Raw genomic sequence first — 20,411 nt, forward strand, 5'->3', positions numbered from 1 at the left:
GTATTATGCACGCAGAAAAACAACACATCACTACATCTACTCGAAATCGCATGGTGGGGACGAGACATGGGAAACGCTCCCAGACAGGTGCAAGCACAAAGGCACCTCCTGCTCTACCGTGCAGGCATGCGCGCTGCAACCGCCCGGGCTTGAGGAGGGCAGGCAGGCAGTTAGAGCGACGGAGGGGCTGCTGTCCCCTGCTCGGGTCTCTTCTGGCCAGCGCGCTGCGGGCTGCACTCAAGCATATTGCCCTTGCCAGCCTCCGCGTAGCCTGGTGGACTCTGAGGAGTCGGCAGGACGGGCCTCAGGAACTTGAAGTCACTCTGTCCCGAGTCGTTGGTCAAATACATCTCGTAGTGGTAGCCCGGCCACAGATCTCCCCTGCAGGCCATGTCCCTGGCATCGTCAGTCAAGTCGCTGTCAGCAGAGCCGCGAGCAGAGTAGTTCAGGAACGCCGGGCAGAGGCGACCCTTGCACAGCGTGGTCCCCGAAAAGGCTGCGATGACTACAAGGAGGAGTGAGGAGATGCAGCAGAGGGAGGCGATGAGGTAGGTAGTGAGAAGGTCGTGGTCGCCCTCTTCCTGCTGCGGGCTTCCCGCATGCGCCTGCGAAAGCTGCAGGAAGGCTTCAGAGAAGCCGTCCACCAGGGTGATGGTGAGGGTGGCAGTGGAGGAGCGCGGTGGCTGCCCGCGGTCTCGAACCAGCACGACGAGCCTGTGCCTGGGCGCGTCGCGCTCGGTCACGGCCCGCGCCGTGCGCACCTCGCCGTTGTGCAGCCCCACGCGGAAAAGCCCCGGCTCCGTCGCCTTGGCCAGCTCGTAGGACAGCCACGCGTTCTGCCCCGCGTCCGCGTCCACCGCCACCACCTTGGCCACCAGGTAACCTGCCTGCGCCCAGCGCGGCACCAACTCGCCCGCTGCCGCGCTGCCGTCGGGAGGTGGGTGCAGCACGACGGGCGCGTTGTCGTTCTCGTCCTGCACCAGCACCCGCAGCAGCGCCTCGGCGCTGAGCGCCGGCGAGCCCCCGTCAGCGGCGCGCACGGTCACCTCGAAGACGTGCACCTCTTCGTAGTCCACTGGATGCAGAGCCCTTACTATGCCGCTCTCGGCCTCCACCGACAAGAAGAACCGCGCAGCGGAGACCCCCAGTGGAGTCAGCACCAGCATGTAGCTCACAAGGGCGTTTTCACCCGTGTCGGCGTCTGTGGCATTAAGGCGGCCCAGGATCGTCCCAGCGGGTTTGTTTTCACGTAGCACCATGTTGTAAATGGCCTGGGAGAAGGTGGGCGCGTTATCGTTCACGTCCGAGAGCCGCACCACCAGCGTCTTCGATGTTGAGAGTGCAGGAGTACCGGCGTCACTGGCCCGCACCGTCACGTTGTACCCCGACACCTTCTCTCGGTCCAACGCCTCCAATGTCACTAGCGCGTACGCTTCACCCACCAGCGGCAAAATGCTGAAGGGCTGCTCGCCCAGCAGCTCGCAGCTCGTCCTGCCGTTGTCCCCTGAGTCCCGGTCCCGCACGCTGAAGAGGGCCACCACCGTGTTCAGCGGGGCTGCTTCGGAGGCTGCTGGTGAGGGAGGTGATTGTTACCTCGGGGGCGTTGTCGTTCACGTCCTGCACCCCCACCTCCACCTTGCAGTTCGCAGACAGGCCTCCTCCATCCGTTGCCTGGATGTCTATCTCGTAGGTCTTTATTTCTTCATAATCCAGTGTTTTTTTGAGTCGAATCTGCCCTGTCTCTGAATTTATTTTAAATGTCTCTCGATTATCCTCTGAATTTTGAACTATGGAATAGGCTATTTCCCCGTTAATTCCTGAGTCTAAATCTTTAGCAGACACGACTGCCACCAAGGTATCCTCGGAGCTATTTTCTAATACTCGGACCTTATACAGACTCTGCGTAAATACTGGAATGTTGTCATTTGCATCCAGGACTACCACGCGGATAACGGCTGTACCAGAGCGCGGTGGAGACCCACCATCCACAGCCGTGATGCTAAAAACCACTTCTGCCTGCTTTTCCCGGTCTAGCTCTCTGTCCAACACCAGTTCAGCGTGCCTCCTGCCGTCACTACGCTGCCGGGTGTAGATATGGAAATAACCGTTCGAGCTGATGTTGTAATGGTGAACACTGTTGTTCCCCACATCTGGATCCTGAGCGCTTTCCAGTAAAAAACGAGCTTTCGGCTTTGTAGTTTCCGAGATCTTTAAAATTATCTCTTTATTTAAGAACACGGGAGCATGATCATTAATGTCTGTGAGGCTTACCTCGGCGCGGAAGGACTGCAGTGGACCCTCCAACAATACATCGAAACGTACCAGGCAGGGCTCGCTCTGCCCACACAGCTCCTCCCGATCCATCTGTTCTCGCACAAACAAATCCCCGGTGTGCTGATCCAGTTGAAAATACTGTTTTTCTCCTTCAGGAACGAGTCGAACCTGTCGAGTCGACAATTCCTCAGCGGTCAGTCCCAAATCCTTAACTATATTTCCCACAAGGGAGCCCCTCGCCGCCTCTTCGGGCACAGAGTACCGGGCGGTTTCTGCTCTCCCCCCCGACACGCAGAGGAGCAGTATTACAAACAACGCTCGCCCTGGAAGCGGTTCCTCCCTCTTTCTCAGCTCCATTTCCCTCTCGGCTAACCTTCCTTCCCCCTCCGTGAGCAGAATGGAGGTGTTGATCTATCCCGCCGACCCCCGAGCGGAGCAGCCCCGGCTGGTCGAGCCCAAGGGCCGTGGAGCCGGGAGCTACGCAGAGCCTCTGCGGTCAGCAGCGGCACCAGGCGGCCGGCGTGCGAAAGTACAAGGAGATCTCTGCAAAACCGCAAAAATAGAGACAAACTGCTCGATTTCTTTGTTCTGATACTATCTTTAACTCCCAGTACTATTCTGTTAAAAGTTCGAATAAGCAATGCTTCTTTTTGCCTTTTATCTGAAAATGAGATCTATCTGAGGCTGCTTTTTCCTAGTGTCCTTCCCTAAAATGGCTCCGATTTTTTGTGCATACTAAGTAAGTGATTTTCAGGCCCTTTAACTAAAAAGCTGCGTACAGCACCCAGAATAAGCCGGTCCATTAACCTTGCCAGTGATCGCTAGGTGGTTCCCTTTATTAGTTCTTGGACTGTTTTCTCGAATGGATTGAAATTGTTCCCGATTCACAACCTGTCAGGCCAGAAGCCCTTGCAAAGGGGCTCGGGCAGCATCTCTCTTTTCTCACCGATCTTAGCATGACTCAGACAAACCCACCCCACCCTGCTCTGGCAGAAGAACACCCTCTTCCCAAGATGTTCTGATTTGCCTTGTAAAATACCCACTTCTAATGCATGGATTTATTCTCAAAATACAACTCTTGGGGTGGGTATTACCTAGGCGATTACTGTGACAAGTGGTCTTTGAGATAGCATACTCACACGAGGGATTTACAGGTACCTTTTATTGTTTATTTTGTCATCAGGCGTTTTACTCTTTTAAACGTGTGAGTGACAGGAAATACTACCTTACTTTATATTTTAATACCGATTAATGAAAGTAAAGGAAAACGGAATGCTCCTTGACTTTCTATATTCTAGAGTGCCTTCAGATTATTGTTAACGTTTTACTGTTAAAACACAAACAGTATTTTTAATTCTCTACTACCTTATATTCGATAATCCTGAAACGCTCTTTAACTGTTGATTTCGGCTTTATTATGAAAGAAAACGAAACAAATTTAAAAAGGGAATACAGTGCTCAAAGACCACTCTACTTCATGGACAACGTGTAAACTCATGATCGATTACAGTGTGCCAATGTCAGCCACTTCGAAAGTAATTTCCTTATGTTTGTTATTAAAAACTCCCTTGCAAGCCTCATTTAATTTAACAGCTGTATGACCTGGCATTGAACAAGTAGCAGAAAACTAAAACGTTATGAAGGAGCCCTCTTCACAATAACAAATAATACAGAAAAGCTGATGTAGGAAAAGCATATCTTGAACATGTTTCTGTTTTCATGTTTCCCTTAACATTCAGGAGAAATAGCACTCTCTCACAATCATACATCAAGTCTCAGTGTAATCAGCATGCAACATAGTCCTCCTCCATCCTTATCACAATTTCAAAATACTTATATGAACAAAATACTGTTTAAGATGAGAGTCCTTGCTGTCTCACAGAGGACTTGTACCTCACTGGTACTTTTTTGGTGCACGTTCCGTCTCTCTGCTCTCCTTTCCCCGTGAGGACGTTAGCCAGTGAGGACCAAGATGTTTGTCTTTCTCCTCACTTACTGATGGGTGAGCCAAGGATTTTGATCAGAACTGGCATTTTCCTCTGCTGGCCTGGGACCCGTGCCTTCAGAGAGGGGAACTCGACCCTGCGAAGAGCAGAATGGAGTGTTGATATTTGGACGTCGAGGGTAAGCAGATGTCAGCGAGACGCTTAGAGGGCTTGTCTTAAACCAGTGCGTGAGTCAAAGAGGGAGGAAGGATGGGAGTCAGGTCTCTGACCTGAACGAGGTAAAATAAAAGCCCTAAAGCGTCCTCCTATATGGACAACAAAAAGTCACCACTGGAAAGTTTTTATTAATTTGGGGGGCGGGGGGGGGGGGGGGGGGGGGAAGGAGGAGGGAGAAGAGGATTTAAAACAGGGAGAGCTCCAAACCTGTTTCTCGCAAACAGAAAACGTGATTTAATGTTGATATTTTGAGGTGGGTCTTTGTGTCCTCTTAATGCCACTGCCGTGGCAGTTCTGAGAACCTGTGGTAATGTGAGACCAAGTCATCAGTGGTTATTAAATTTGAAGACGTTACGGAGTGACCATAAAAAGGTGGTTGTGGGTCTCCTTTCTCATATATGTCCATTTTGCAGACTCACGTGAAGTTTTAGATGGGCATCAGACACAAATAACCCCACCTTTAGAGGCAACTTGGACTCAATGTGAGAATGAGGAGAGGAGGAGCTGTTTCGATAATCATTATTGGTCTCCCCCATATTGTTTGAACAGACAGACGTTAAACGTCTTAGATAAGACTCATTATAAGTTCACAGCACCGTGAAGTGAGATACTGGTACTGTCGGAGAGCACCCGGCTGGGCCAGGAAGGGACAAAGAGGTTGCCTTGTAAAGCCCCCATCTCCATATTTTGATGGGCAATTTTTTTTTTTTTTTTTGATGGCCAATAATTGTTTTGATGGCTTTTGTTAACAAAGGCCACAAAAATATACCGGATTTTTATGATATATAGCTCCGTGGACCACGGCAGACTGTGAGACAGCTTGGCTTCAGCACCACTATCCCAGTAAGCGGCAGCTGCCAGCGCCGTGCACCAGCTCTTGATAACAGTGCAGGGGACGCCATCAGAAGGGTGACACCCCGACCCACCTCTGCCCCCGTAGACCCTGTTGCTACCAATGAACAGGGACACCACGACCCCAGGGATAGTGTCTCCGGGAGTGGTGTCGTTCCTGCACCCGGCCCCTACGGACTCTACACAAGACGTGGACAGGACCCACTGTGTGGCTCCCGCATCCATCCTCCTGGTTCACATTTTCTCATGGTCCAGCTGCCCCCCCCCCCCCCCCCTTTGGGATGACACCACAGACTTAATCTCACACAAATGACCAGGGCATGAAGCCGAATGCAGAGCCGCGGTTAGCCCGCACTTGGGGAGCAGCCGAGCGCGCGGCGGCGGCTCTGACACTACCACCACCCACTCCTATCCTTCCGGCGACTCTTTCAGGACCAGCTCCGCCACTTTGCTGCTCCCTACTGCCCCACTTCTACATTCAGGGATGATTCCCGACCCCTCTACTCCCTCCCCGCCCTCCCCCCCCCCCCCCCCCCCGTCACCTCGGCCCGCTCAGGTCCCTCACCTGTGCAGCCCAGTCGGCTTCTTCCCCGAGGTTGGCCGAGCACACCGAGCTCCGCTGGTCGCCCGGGCCGTGGGGCAGCCCAGCTGGGAAGCAGGGGAAGAGGGGCCTAAGGAAGCGGAACTCGCTGTTGACGGTCCCGGCGGCGAAGCAGACATCGTATACATAGCTACGGGGCAAGGAGCCAGCGCTGCTCTCAGCGGCAGATTTCGGGAAAGTGGGCAAGGACCCCGCCATGCTCTGCCTGGCCCGCCGCAACCTCACAACCACGGCGGCCGCTGCAGTGGCCAGGAACAGCGCGGACACGCAGGCCAAGCAGATGATGAGGTACAGGGTGAGCCTCCCGTCGGGATCGGTGGCCGGCGCCTCTTCGCTCACACGCAAGTGGGCTTCAGAGAAGCCGTCCACCAGGGTGATGGTGAGGGTGGCAGTGGAGGAGCGCGGTGGCTGCCCGCGGTCTCGAACCAGCACGACGAGCCTGTGCCTGGGCGCGTCGCGCTCGGTCACGGCCCGCGCCGTGCGCACCTCGCCGTTGTGCAGCCCCACGCGGAAAAGCCCCGGCTCCGTCGCCTTGGCCAGCTCGTAGGACAGCCACGCGTTCTGCCCCGCGTCCGCGTCCACCGCCACCACCTTGGCCACCAGGTAACCTGCCTGCGCCCAGCGCGGCACCAACTCGCCCGCTGCCGCGCTGCCGTCGGGAGGTGGGTGCAGCACGACGGGCGCGTTGTCGTTCTCGTCCCTCACCAGCACCCGCAGCAGCGCCTCGGCACTGAGCGCCGGCGAGCCCCCGTCAGCGGCGCGCACGGTCACCTCGATGGCGCGCACCTCTTCGTAGTCTAGCGGGCGGAGGATGTAAACGTCCCCATTTTCAGAGTTGATCGACACGTCGGGCTGCTCTTTGTCCTCTCGCACCAGCGCGTAGCTCACACGGGAGTTTTTACCCGCATCGGCGTCCGTGGCATTTACATTGCCGATCCGGAGCATAGGGTTGTTGTTCTCGTTCACTGATATGGTATAAACGTCCTGTGTGAACTCCGGGGGATTGTCGTTCACATCGGATATCTGCACGAAGATTCTTTCCCGAGAACTCAGCCGAGATCTGCCCCAGTCCGTGGCTATGATGGTGATGTTGTACTCCGCCGTCCTTTCCCTGTCCAGGGCCGCGTTTGTGCGCAGCTCGTAGTAATTGTCGAAAGTGGGGGTGAGACTGAAGGGCAAATCGACATCGATCGCGCAGTCCGTCCTACCGTTGTCTCCCGAGTCCCGGTCCCGCACACTGAACAGGGCCACCACGGTTCGGGGCGGGGCATCCTCAGGGATAGAGGCAGTGAGGGAGGTGAGCGCTATCTCCGGGGCGTTGTCGTTCACGTCCAGCACCTCCACATGCACTTTGCAATGTGCAGACAGCCCTCCTCCATCGGTGGCTCTCACCACCAACTTGTGTTTTTTTGTTTCTTCGAAATCCAGGTTGCCCGAGACCCGGATCTCTCCGGTGGCAGCGTTCAGCTCGAAGAGCTGGCGGGACCGCTCCGATGTCTGGGTGAAGGCATACCGCACTCTGCCGTAGGACCCTTCGTCGGGATCCGCGGCCACGACCCTAACCACCAGCTGCTCTGGGGGGCTGTTTTCAGCCACGCGGACCTCGTAGACCTCCCGGGAGAAGACAGGAATATTGTCGTTGGCATCCAGCACCACGATCCGGACCTGAGCCGTGCCTGACCTGGGCGGCGAGCCCCCGTCGATGGCGGAGAGGAGTAAATTCACCTCCCCCTGCTGTTCGCGGTCCAGCTGCCTCTGTAGGACGAGTTCCGCGTATTTTGCTCCATCTTTCCCTGTTCCGAGAGCGAGGGAGAAATGTGAATTGGACCCGAGGCTGTAGTTCTGCAGGCCGTTGCTCCCCACGTCCCTGTCCTGGGCGGTTTCTAGGGGGAAACGAGTACCGGGGGATGTTGTTTCCAGAATTTCCAAAACCATTTCCTTCTCCGGGAATACGGGGGAGTTGTCGTTCACGTCACGAACCTCCACCTCCCCTCGGATCAGCTGCACCGGACTTTCAAATAATATCTTAAAGAAGAGTGTGCAGATGTCGCTCTGCGGACAGATCGCCTCTCGGTCCAGCGTATTCTTTACCGTCAGGACTCCGGTGTTTAGATTGAGGCGGAAATACTGCTCGTTCCCCTCGGACACAACACGGGCATTGCGAGACGCGAGTTGGCTCGGAGAAACGCCCAGATCCTTTGCGATATTGGCGACAAAGGAGTCCCTCTCCATTTCCTCCGCCAGAGAATAGCGGAGGGTTTCGGCCCCACTCTGACACACGCAAACGCACAGAACAAACAAGACCACTTGCCTCTCAGTGCCTCTGCTCTGTCTCCCAAACGCCATGACTCTCCAAATAAGCCCTCCTTTCCGAGCATCCGCCGTTGTTCCCCGTATTTTAAAGGGAGGCAGAGCGATGTTTGTCAGGAATCATAAAGCCCGAAACCCCCTCGGCTCCGTGCCCCGCCGCCCTTCCAGCAGCTCGCACGGTTTTTCTGTCTCCCTGTGTCTGAAAAGCCGATGCAGAGAAGAATGCCGGTCCGTGGCCAACACCCCCACCCAGCGTTTCAAGGGGGAATATATTCTTTGCATTCGGGACAGAGCTGCTGATCTCATGTTTGCTGCTTGAATCTCCACTCTTCTTACCAACAGAAGCCAAAAGTTGTAGTGTTCGCTGTATTTGAAGAAGTCTTGCTCCCCATACAGAGTGACAACATTTTGGGTATCATTTTCCAGCCCACCACCGCGAACTCTTCAAATACAGCTTTCAGTTCTCCTCTGTGCTGTAGAGAGATTGCAAAAAGATGTCACTTCCACGGGGTGAATAGTGGTGTTTGCCTTCTTTGCCTCTTGTTAATCAGCACAGGACAATCAGCAAGTGGGGCATGCTAATGTCAGGGAAACTGTTGAATAGGAGAGCTGGTGCCAGAGAGCGTATAGGGAAAGGTCTAGGAAGTAAATGATTCACCATCACTCTATCTCGCAATTTCACTAAAATGTTACTAAAATGACATGTCATCCTAACGTTGTTCACTTCACTTTGTGTGTCACACTTTGCCCAGACAACACAGGATTCCCGTGCTTTGCTGTGTGAAAAGTGTCTTTCTCCGTGAGTTGGCCGTGAACCTTCCTTTGCTCCCACGCCAAGGTGTGTCACCAAAAAACCCAGCACTCACACATTCATGAAAAATGTCCCCAGCCGTACACAAACGTAAAAATTCTGTAACCTGCTTTCACATTTTGGAGGTGTATCTCCCTTTCTCCTCTGATAGTACCACACGATTTAGAAACAACTGCAAGGACGTTGTGCTCAGAGATCAAACCTGAACTCCTGCACTTGTGTAAGGTTATTTAAGGCTATTTAATACAAAGGGCAAGAAAATTAAACACCTAGAGACACAAACTTTAACGACCAGTGACAATGACAAAGACCACGAACCTTAGGATACTGGTTGATGGGCCATTAAAGGAGCTATCCAAGTGTAGATTCCAAGAGGTTCTACCAGACACGGAAAGGAAAGGACATTATCATGGATCGTCAGAAAGGATGTCGTAAGAAACAACAAAATGATTATGAGATGTTGGAGGTGTGTGTAGGAATCTTCAGAATTTATTATGGGATGATTAGAGGCAGGATCATTCTCAGGGAAAGGTATAATTCGCCTCTTTGGGAGGATCTGGAAGGAATAAATACAAGGAAGTGGAGGAGGGAGGTGGGAAGCGTGCCAGATAAGAGATAAAGTCCCCAGGGCACACATCGTCAGCCCTGAGGATCACGTTACATCACGACTACTCTTGCGGACTCTGGGCAAGATCTGGCCAGGACACATACAAGGTACCCAAAATGCACATAGCTGCCCTTGAGAACAGTCTTCCTTCCTTCCTTCCTTGGATGTGTCTTTCTCTCTGCTTTCTATCGTTATCAGCAACACAGAAGCTTGTTGTAAAAACAACTATAGGTTAAGTACATCAGTAGATGAATTTGGTTGGGAATGCGGTTCCTCATTCACGTCATGGAGAAATAACAGTGGCACCTGGTATCCATTTGCTTGTGCCCTCACCAGTGCTCCTACGCAGTCCTTGGAACTTCAGAGAGAGGAAGGTGGACCTGTAACCTTGCTTTACTGTAAATCCTTGGCTCCACTAAGGCAGAGAACAAATCCAGATGGAGAATATTTCACTTCATTTCTGAAGAGGGACATTATCCTTCAGCTTCAGGTGTAGAAGGGTTTAACAGGAACAGCGATCCTTAACAGAACTCTTAGCTTCAATAATATCTTTGTAAATCAGAAGTTGTTGCCCTTAGATTGAAGGTCACACTCTTTCAGATTGTAGAGAAACATAAAATGAAGTAAATCACTTACCATGCATCATTGGATAGCTAAAGACTCCGTCTTCCATCGAGTTACAACAATAAAATGAGTGTGTATGGAAAAGCCTCACAGGAAAAGCAAGAAGTAACTGTGCTGCCAGGTGAAGGTACATTGTGCGTAGGACAGACTAAAGAACCATAGCCATAATATTATATAATCTGCATAAATTTGTCAGAGAATTTGCTTATCTCCTTAAACACATAGTGATGTTGCAGGCTTTCTTGATTTTTTGTTTAGTGATAATTCCTTTACCCTAAGAACGTTGTTTAAAATAAACAAAACTTAGTTCTTCTTTAAAAGACTCACATCTTAAATCTAGGAAAGAGCCACGGCAACATATTTTGCTCATTTCCTGTTGGGTCTCCACGTTTAAGGACACAGTGTTCCTAAAATAGAATTCTTCCCGCATTTCTGCATCCTGAGCAATTTCAGTTTCAAAATCCCCTGCCTGGTCTTCAGTCTGGGAATTCAGATCATGCGAGTGAAAGCTCACTGTTCCCAGGTCATGTTTGGCTCACCCCGATAAAAACTTCTGCACCATCCCTGGAGTCACTGCCTCGCAGCTGTGAGAACCGTCTTCTCTGGCACGCCCTGTGGCTCGGGAGGAACACTCCCTCAGAATGAAAGCACAGATGCTTTCCAGAACCAGTGTGCTTTCCATGTCCGAGTGCAAGGAGGGAGCCACACTATCCTTCCCAGCCAGCTCTCAGGACGAATTTCTTACTCTTCTGGCACTCTGAATCCCCAGCGCTCCCGCAGAGCTTCTGCCCTGAGCTCCTCAGCTGGATGCAAACGTGATGAAAGTCGGGAGAATCATTCCGCACCTCCTGGCTCTCCTTTATATGACAAATACTACTGGTATATATCCTATTTGTGGTTTACTGAGAGACAAACCAGCCTCCTCTCTGCATTCAGTCCAGTTAATGCTTCCCCAATCACTCTGTTAAACGTAAACATTTCTTTCTCGCGGTACTAAGCCGATGCTTACCAGCCAACGGGCTCTGCCTGACTCCATATTCCCCAGGAACGGCGTATGGCATCAGCAGGCGGTTACAGCCTGGGTGACCTTCTTCCTCCTTCACATTCCCAATTCTGTCGCGTGCTCTTGGAAGTTCCAGACGGTTCTTGATGCGGCAGATCCCTTGGAAAGCATTAGAAATGGGATGTATTCCACGGCAAGCAGAATATTTCGGCTGGGCTCTCAGCTAACGTCAGCCGTGCAGCATCTGGCTGGTGCTCACTGGTTTCTCCCTGCCCGGCAGCGGCACTGGGCGTCCAGAGCAGGAACTACACATGGGCGTCTACCCGCCAGCCTCAGCACGCCCCTCCTCCGTCAGGTGTTGGCTATTGCTAGAGTAAATTATGGAATACTCTTCCCACCTGAAGTATTTGGCAAATACACACTTATTTAGTACTTACTGAGACATCTCTGGCACTAAGAATCCAAGACGGTATGAAACGTCCTGAAGGTGTCCTATACAAACATTGTGTTAAATGTTCTTGACAAAGATGTGTGCTATGGGCAAACGTTGGGAGACTGCTTGTGCATTGTACAGAACATATTCTAGAAGCAGAGAGATAATCTACAAGTTTTCAAGCACACACCAGTTACAGGAGGCTCAGAGCTTTGGATACTTTCTTTTTCACAAGAGAATCTCTAGCTGCTGTGTGTTCTCCCTAAAGTAATCTGAAGTGAAGAATTAGCTCAGTATTAATATCAATATATTTCCTCCTGTGTAATAGTACTTCATTTCTACTAACACCAGTTCTCGAGGATATTTGCTCTGAAATCTCTCCAGAATATCTTCCAGATTGGAGAATGAAGAGAAATCCCCTGCTTCAAACGTCTAAGCTCATATACGTTCTCAGAGAAATTCTGATAGATGTAGTCTTTAATCTCCAAAGATAATGCTGGACAGAAGATACCAGCCAAACTTCTACCCATACTTTTTCCATGTGCCTTATTTAGAGGAAGGAATTCTCACTTTTATCTCTTTAGTCCTGGTAGTCTTCAATGCTTATTTTAAAATGAACCCTTTTCAGCTTCAACATTTTGCTACTACTAATGCCTTCTGGAGCCAACTAAGTAATTACTCTCATCTTTGTAAATTTTGTGCTCAGTGAGGTCCAGTTTCTCCATCTTCGTTCTTACTCCTACATCAAATATACAGCAGAAAAATGTTCTTCATAAATTCCTAGAACAGCATGTTTTCATGGTGATCTCAAATAGCCCACAAATAATATTATAATCTCTAAGTCTATGTTAATATATCTCGTGGGGAGAAGTAATATCTATTAAGATTGTTTTTTCCACTTTTTTTTTTTTTTTTTCAATACAATTCTTTTTTTATGACTGCTTCCACAGTTTTCTGGAGTGACAATTTCAGTTGACCAGGAGGAGATACACATGGAAAAGTTATGTGATAAAGAGAAAAGCATGAAGTTGCTAAGTAATTCAAGCCCACTGTATCAATAGTTCTGGCTTTCCAAATTTTTATGAAGCAAAAGAGGAGAGTAAGGTGATAGTGACATTTGCATAACCTTGAAAATGAGTTCAGGGACAGAAGGACCACAAAGAAATCACAGGAAAAAAGAGCAAGAAAATTCCAACTTGTGGACAAATGTTTCTCCAATTCACTACCTGAAGATGGTGAATAGGAATGATTGAAGGAAAACCGGTGAGTGACGTAGCAAATAAAAGAGAAGTACACAGATTGTATGCTGTTTTGGACACGGAAATTTCCTGTGTGCATTTTTCAATGCACAAAACAGGAATGAAAGGACCTGGGGAGAGATTGGACTGGGAAAGACTAATTTTGAAATTCTAGCTGGTCAACTGAGAAGGAGAGTTTGAAATGAGAAGCAGATTTGGAAGTGAAGAAAAGAAAGGGAAAGGAGAAGGAGAGATAGCGATGGTTAGAAGAGGGAAAGATGCCATGAAAGAGAGCCCAAGAGAAAACAAGTATGAACCTGCTTGGATGCCAAAGCTGATTAAGGAGGGTAAAGAAAGGGAAATGTATGTAGTATCCATCCTGAAGGGAACTTAGGAGGAGCTTGTCAGTGTAGCATCAGTAAGAAAAAAATCATAGTGGTCATTATCAAAGGGAAAATTGGGTTCAATCATTGAAAAGGACATGGAAAAATCTGGAGAAAAGAAGGAAGGGAGCAGAAACAATCTCAAATCAAAGCAGGGGTATGGATCAGAAAGGAAATGAGATGGACATAAAAGAAGAAGGAACAAAACTATTAGGAGAGGGAGGTAGGAAAAAAAGCTGAGATACAGACTTCTGGTTTGTGCCTGTCCTTCCCCCATTCCCAGGATTGTGTGAGGACGTAGAATCTCTCTTTTTCATCTTTCTACCTCAGAATGTCTCTATTTCCACTCAGGGAGCAAGAAAATTAGCAGAATGTATCAGCAAAACAAAGAGAACCTTAGTATTCTAGCCAGCCTAAGAGGATGAACTGCACAGAGAAAGCAATCAGCAGTGCTCTACTTCCTCAATCCCCTGAAGCCAGTCTTGGTCATCTTTAAACCTATTTCCCCAGTTCTGTAACCCCTGGATTTCATTCTCAGTAAGTGGCATGAAAACATTGAGAAAATGGAAACACCTGGTCCAGTGCCACCTAAAAGGGAGGTCAGTGGTCAAGCACAACTTCATGGACAGAGTAATCACTGTCTGGAAGGAAAACAGAGCTTCTGAACAGAGATTTTCAAAGGAGACAGAGAGATCAAAGGAGATGTCATGTTTACTCATGTCATAGATGAACACAGATTTGGGGCAACACAAGGACACCCTGCTTAACATCTACTGATTCTGAAGATACTAGTGAATACTCCAGTGGTTCACAGTGGCCAATGCTATTTTTAAACCAAATCTAGCTAAATGGTAAGGTCATTTTAATCCCAGATCAAAAGAAATTTGGCTTATGCTTGCAGAAGCAGCAGAGATCTCCTGTGTTGGGAAGGTAACTGGGAAGACAAAGTCTTTTTATGTCCTCTGTTTAAGTCCTACTTCTCTGTCCTCAGCTACAGGTCTCCACATCTCACATTACAGTTCCAGCAGCAGCTGCAGACCAGGTCACTGACACAACTAAACCATCCCCAGAAACACAGAGTGACTTGTGAACTTTATGGCACATTTTGACACAAAGTAGTGAGATGTGGGCTCTGAGTATGTCAGGATAAACCATGGTATCTTCACTGTTTTATTTCATACGTGTTGTATCTTGAGAAAACTGAACTGTGCAAAGCTGTCTTTCTTTTTGAGGATGTTCTGACATTCTCTGTACTGCCGACTGATGACACGTAGATAGTCTTTCTTTCAGATTATCTATTAGCCTTCCAGAACAGAATTCATCCATCCTATGGGGAGAAATCCAGACAGGATTTGTTTATCTTTTAGGCAACAGGCATATATTCACACCAATATCACATTTAGGAACAGAGTGGACACAATATGCAATGAAAAACTGAACACAAATTGAAGATAATGCACATGCACACACACTCACATGAAAAATGAATTATTATAAAGCAAACAAATATGAAAGCAGTGCATTTAGCAGGTACTGATGAAGTTCCATTATAGTTAATATACTTTCCAAAGAATTTATACTTGGACAGGTGCAGCACTCCTCTTATGTCAAGATTCTTTGATTTCTGGACTCATAGTTCTGGAGAAATATATATATACATGTATATATTTAATTAAAATGATGAGATTCCATCAATGGAGTAGAATGCTAATGGAAAACAACCTGTAGTTTATAGGGCCTGTCATATATAAAAATATTATCTTCTCAAGAGCAACAAGAATTATCTTGAGAGTCATCATGCAGCACTTGCAGGGCAAGCAGGCGATCAGGCCCAGTCAGCATGTGTTTATGAAAGGCAGGTCCTGCTTGACGAACCTGATCTCCTTCTATGACAAACTGACGTGCTGGGTGGATGAGGGAAGGGCTGTGGATGTGGTCTACCTTGACTTCAGCAAGGCTTTTGACACCGTTTCCCACAGCATTCCCCTCAAGAAACTGGCTGCTCTTGGCTTGGACTGGCGCACGCTTCGTTGGGTTAGAAACTGGCTGGATAGCCGGGCCCAAAGAGTTGTGGTAAATGGAGTCAAGTCCAGTTGGAGGCCAGTCACTAGTGGCGTTCCCCAGGGCTCGGTGCTGGGGCCGGTCCTCTTTAATATCTTCATTGATGATCTGGATGAGGGCATTGAGTGCACCCTCAGTAAGTTTGCAGATGACACTAAGCTAGGTGCGTGTGTGGATCTGCTCGAGGGTAGGAAAGCTCTGCAGGAGGATCTGGATAGGCTGCACCAATGGGCTGAGGTCAACTGCATGAAGTTCAACAAGGCCAAGTGCCGGGTCCTGCACCTGGGGTACAATAACCCCAAGCAGAGCTACAGGCTGGGAGATGAGTGGTTGGAGAGCTGCCAGGCAGAGAAGGACCTGGGAGTGATGGTTGATAGTCGGCTGAATATGAGCCAGCAGTGTGCTCAAGTGGCCAAGAAGGCCAACAGCATCCTGGCTTGCATAAGAAACAGTGTGGCCAGCAGGGCTAGGGAGGTGATCGTCCCCCTGTACTCGGCTCTGGTGAGGCCGCACCTGTGTTCAGCTTTGGGCCCCTCGCTACAAGAAGGACATCAAGGTGATTGAGCGAGTCCAGAGAAGGGCGACGAAGCTGGTGAGGGGCCTGGAGAACAAGTCCTACGAGGAGCGGCTGAGGGAGCTGGGCTTCTTCAGCCTGGAGAAAAGGAGGCTCAGGGGCGACCTTATTGCTCTCTACAGGTACATCAAAGGAGGCTGTAGCGAGGTGGGGGTTGGTCTCTTCTCCCACGTGCCTGGGGACAGGACGAGGGGGAATGGGCTTAAGTTGCGCCAGGGAAGTTTTAGGTTGGATCTTAGGAAGAACTTCTTTACCGAAAGGGTTGTTAGACATTGGAACAGGCTGCCCAGGGAAGTGGTGGAGTCACCATCCCTGGAAGTCTTTAAAAGACGTTTAGATGTAGAGCTTAGGGATATGGTTTAGTGGGGACTGTTAGTGTTAGGTCAGAGGTTGGACTCGATGATCTTGAGGTCTCTTCCAACCTAGAAATTCTGTGATTCTGTGATTCTGTGAAGAAGGTGATGGGACTTGGGCACAGCCAAACCTGGGCATCAATTACATGCAGTTTCAAATCCACCAGCAACTGGGTCCCGCCCTGCCGTGCCCTGGTTTGCCCAGGATGGAGCAGGGGCAGCGGGGCTGGAGTTGCTGTCCCGTCCCTGTCTGGGCAGGCGGGGGATATTCTGCTGCAAAACCCGCTCCGCGCCGGCGGAGGGCAGCCGCCACCAGGGAAAGAAACCGAGCCGTGAATCTGCAAGTCATGAAAAGGAAGTGCTAAAAACGGCTTGGAAACAACCGGGCTCCGCAGCAACTGGTTCGTCTAGGGCAGGGTCCTCCGGAGAGAGGCAGGTCTCTTTATCTATTTATCTATCCGTCCGTCCGTCCGTCCGTCCGTCCGTCCATCCATCCATCCATCCATCCATCCATCTATCCATCTATTTATTGTCGTCCTTGTCCACAGGAGCTGACTCCTGTTAGCTGCTTGGTAGCTGATGGAGAAGAGCACACCCTCAAATCTATAAAACAAGCTCAAATCGAGAGAGTTTTAGGCTCAGAGTGTGAGGCTGGAGAGAAATGGGAATTACGGGGCATTAGTGAGGCAGTAAGACTTTGAGGGGGGACCTGGTATTCTGAAACGACCTGGGTTTGGGAGGGGATGTAGATCACAGAGCAGCCATGGAGATCCTTTTAACCCTTGGGGACTCTAGCACTGGCTTCCTGCCCTTGCCACGGATCAAAAATGAAGTTAAAACAGTATTGAGCAGTGTGATGGTTCCCTCCAGCACTGGGACTGCAGGGCAAGCGGGAACAGCAGTCAGTTTAAACCCTGGGAATCAGGGATTGTTGTAACAGAGCTGAATAATCTCTAAATTTCCTTCCCTGTCAAACTAGAGTGTGTCTAATGCAGAAAATATTTATACTATTTTAAATTCACTTGAAGAAGTGTGTCCACATTCATTACCATTTGTTTATATTCTGGTTTAGTCTTTAGAGAAGACAAATAAATGGGATTTAGAGAGAGAGAGTTTTCAGGAGTTCATATCTATAATATTACTAAGCACACTTCAATTTACAGTGAAATTTACAGAGTTATCCATAAGTGATTCATAAATTTGAAAGATATTAAAGAAAATGCACCTAAAAAAAAGTTTATGTGAAGATTTTTTGATAAGATTAGGTCTGTGGAGGCATTTAATGTCAAGAAGTTTCAGTCAAGGTACAGTAACTACATGTGATTTTTAAGCAAGAAATTCATGCTCTATAAATCTCCTACGAGATTTATAAATCTCCTACGAGATTTATAGAGATCTCCACAATGAGTTTTGTCTCGTTTTGTTTTCTTCTCTTTAACAGAGTTATGTACAAAATAAATAAGTAGAGTAAACTTGTGCTTCACAGTACAATTTCAGTTCTGTTCAGGATCGGTTTATTGCTTAATACTGCATGGACTGTACAGCTTTAGATCTCTAGGTCAGAAAAAAACAAACAAACAAACAAACAAACAAACAAACAAAAAACCAGGTAAAGATATTTGAAATGTAAATGGGCAGTGTGTTTTGTATTGTGTTAAAGAAGAGGAAAATATATCTGTATATACATAAGACTTCCATTGCTGAAGAAAATTGTGTGTAGAAAATGTCTTGCTCAATCTCACCAATTGCTTTGCATGTAGTTAAGACTAGCTTTGAAGGTCCAGATGACAAGGGACTACTTAAAATACATCTTAACTGGAAATTTTGAACAAACTTCTAAAAGTGTATTCCTGAAAGCCCAGATCAGTGTCTCCTGAACTTGGAGATATACTGGTAAAGAACACTAGTTTTTTAGCAGTAGAGTTCCTTAAGTTCACAAAATTCTGTTTCTGCCATTCCCACATATCAAGCGGCTTGATTCTTCCTTTATGCACTCAGATGGAGTCTAGAAGTTCATGATCCCATGTCTGTCTTCTAGACGTGGCTAGGTTTGTTTGACATTTAAAGGATAGACATTGTGGACAGCCTACACAGAATTCAGTGTTGCTATGCAAAATGTAGTACTTTCTTTTTAAAATTAAAAAGGTGAAAAATACTGTATGGCACACACACACACCTTTTTATTATTATTATTATTTTTTATTTCTGATACAGTCATATTTTTAGGCTTCAAAGTTAAATTCTGCCTTAAAGAGTTCAAACTTACTTCTGGATATTAGACTGTAGGAACTTTGGCATGAAATTGGAGTGCTTCTTAGCCTTCTTCTTGAAACATTTGTTATAGTCTCAAGCAGATGGTAGTCCACAACTTAATCAGCATCTTTGCTTTCTTACTTGCTTTCTTTCATCTATCCCACTCTATTGCTTGTTATACTAATCAAGGTAGCTAAAGAAAGAAATGCTCCACAAAAATGCCAGTAATGGGTGATTCTAGGAGAGCATTAAGAATTAATACAGGCTGTTTCAGATCTGAATAAGGAACATGTCCCTTAAGCTGAACATTTTAATACCAAGTCCAAATCTAGATTTCTATAATTTTGAACATATGGAAGAAAACAGCTCTGTGTTGCCATTCTGAGAGTAAATCCAAGGTTTTGAATACAATAAGAGATAAATGTTCATTGCAATGCTTTTCGGTAGATGGAGTATGAGCAAGTTACTTCCACATAAAAATGTTAAAGCTATAGAATCCCAGCAGTCTCATCTCTTTTTATTAACACTTCCCACTAAATACACATAACAAAAAGGCAGAAAAACAACCTACTTGGCAAAATGTTTAGGCTGAACATAATAAACCTATGCAGCATTTCTTACTTTGTACACAACCTTCATTTATTTATGAATATACCTCAGGAGTAAAATATGAGAAAAATAAAGATAGCTGTTGAACTGCACAAATAACTGACATTCAGCATCACTAGGATGCAGGAAAAAAAAAAAAATCGTCAAGACAGCATTGCCTACAGTTGAAATCCAGAAAAAAAAAAAAAAAAAAAAGACTTTAAATTTACTTAGCACTCAGACATGTCTATAGATGTTGTCTCCCAGAATCTAAGGTTATTAACTTTCTCTCCCTCTTATACCACTGATGGCTCAAATACTATCTGACTTCAGCTGGCTGAAAAATACATCTTCCACAGGGAAATATTCAATATTTTCCAGAATGTTGCAAAAGAGAAAATCATCAAGGCCTATTACTAACAACAAAAGCTAGAATAGAAAAGCAGCTATGTGATAAAACTGGGTAACTGAATTAACAGTTTTCAAAACTACAAAAAAAAAAAAAAAAAAGGTTTATTTGTAGCTGCAGGGGAAGGAGAAGTAAGAAATTCTGAGGAACAGAATATAAACAAAGAATTTGTTAATACTTGCAGTCTCTCTCAGGCAGCTTTTGATGTATACTGTTTCTAAGAACACATAATTATTTTAGGAAAAAGTTATCAGATTCTGAAATATGCTGCTACTTTCTGTTGTTACCTACAAACCATGTACCTGTTGTCAGTTTGTTCAAAATCAGTTGTCACATTACCACAACACACATACCACATATAGGATACAGGAACAGTAGCCTGATACTGGACAGAAATTTTAGGCAGAGCTGCATGAACTGTCATGACCCCATCACAAAGTTCAATACCAGTAAGTGCAGTCTGCTGAAAGAATCTCTGAATTGAGGGTGTATCACGTAATGCATCCTTCTGCAATTTATTGTTTCTAAAGCTTCTAAGGCTTTAAAGAGAGCTTTTCTTTGTACTAAGATGACTATTAAAGGGTATAATGAAATGTCCAGCAAAAAGACACATATAAATGCCAGACAGGCAAAAGTTGTAGAATCAGGAGCTAATAGGAGGAAATGTAAGAGTGTAAGAACTGAGTTATCATAGATGAAACAATCAGAACCCTAAAGCTTCCTATGGAATAAACTGTTGTGAATTGAATGTAAATGGTGAAATCAGAAAACCTTTTTCAAATAATAATAATAATAATAACAATAACATAATCAATAATAATAATAATACAAGCTGGGGTAACTAACAAGCCACTAGGATATTCCAGTGATGTGAA

General features: G+C 47.3%; 1 protein-coding gene across 1 annotated transcript; it reads right to left on the minus strand.

Moving 5' to 3' along the window:
- Positions 1-170: 170 nt before the first annotated feature.
- LOC311214712 (uncharacterized protein) lies at positions 171-12,402 on the minus strand (the record flags this gene model as incomplete). Its single annotated transcript, XM_084295436.1, is given in 7 exon segments — positions 171-1,566; positions 1,568-2,685; positions 2,784-2,817; positions 4,271-4,356; positions 5,854-8,255; positions 11,251-11,403; positions 12,357-12,402. Coding segments are annotated over 7 exon segments (5,235 nt in total).
- Positions 12,403-20,411: the final 8,009 nt, after the last annotated feature.

This window comes from Netta rufina (assembly GCF_964035555.1).
Source record: "Netta rufina genome assembly, chromosome: 14".
Classification (NCBI taxonomy): domain Eukaryota; kingdom Metazoa; phylum Chordata; class Aves; order Anseriformes; family Anatidae; genus Netta; species Netta rufina.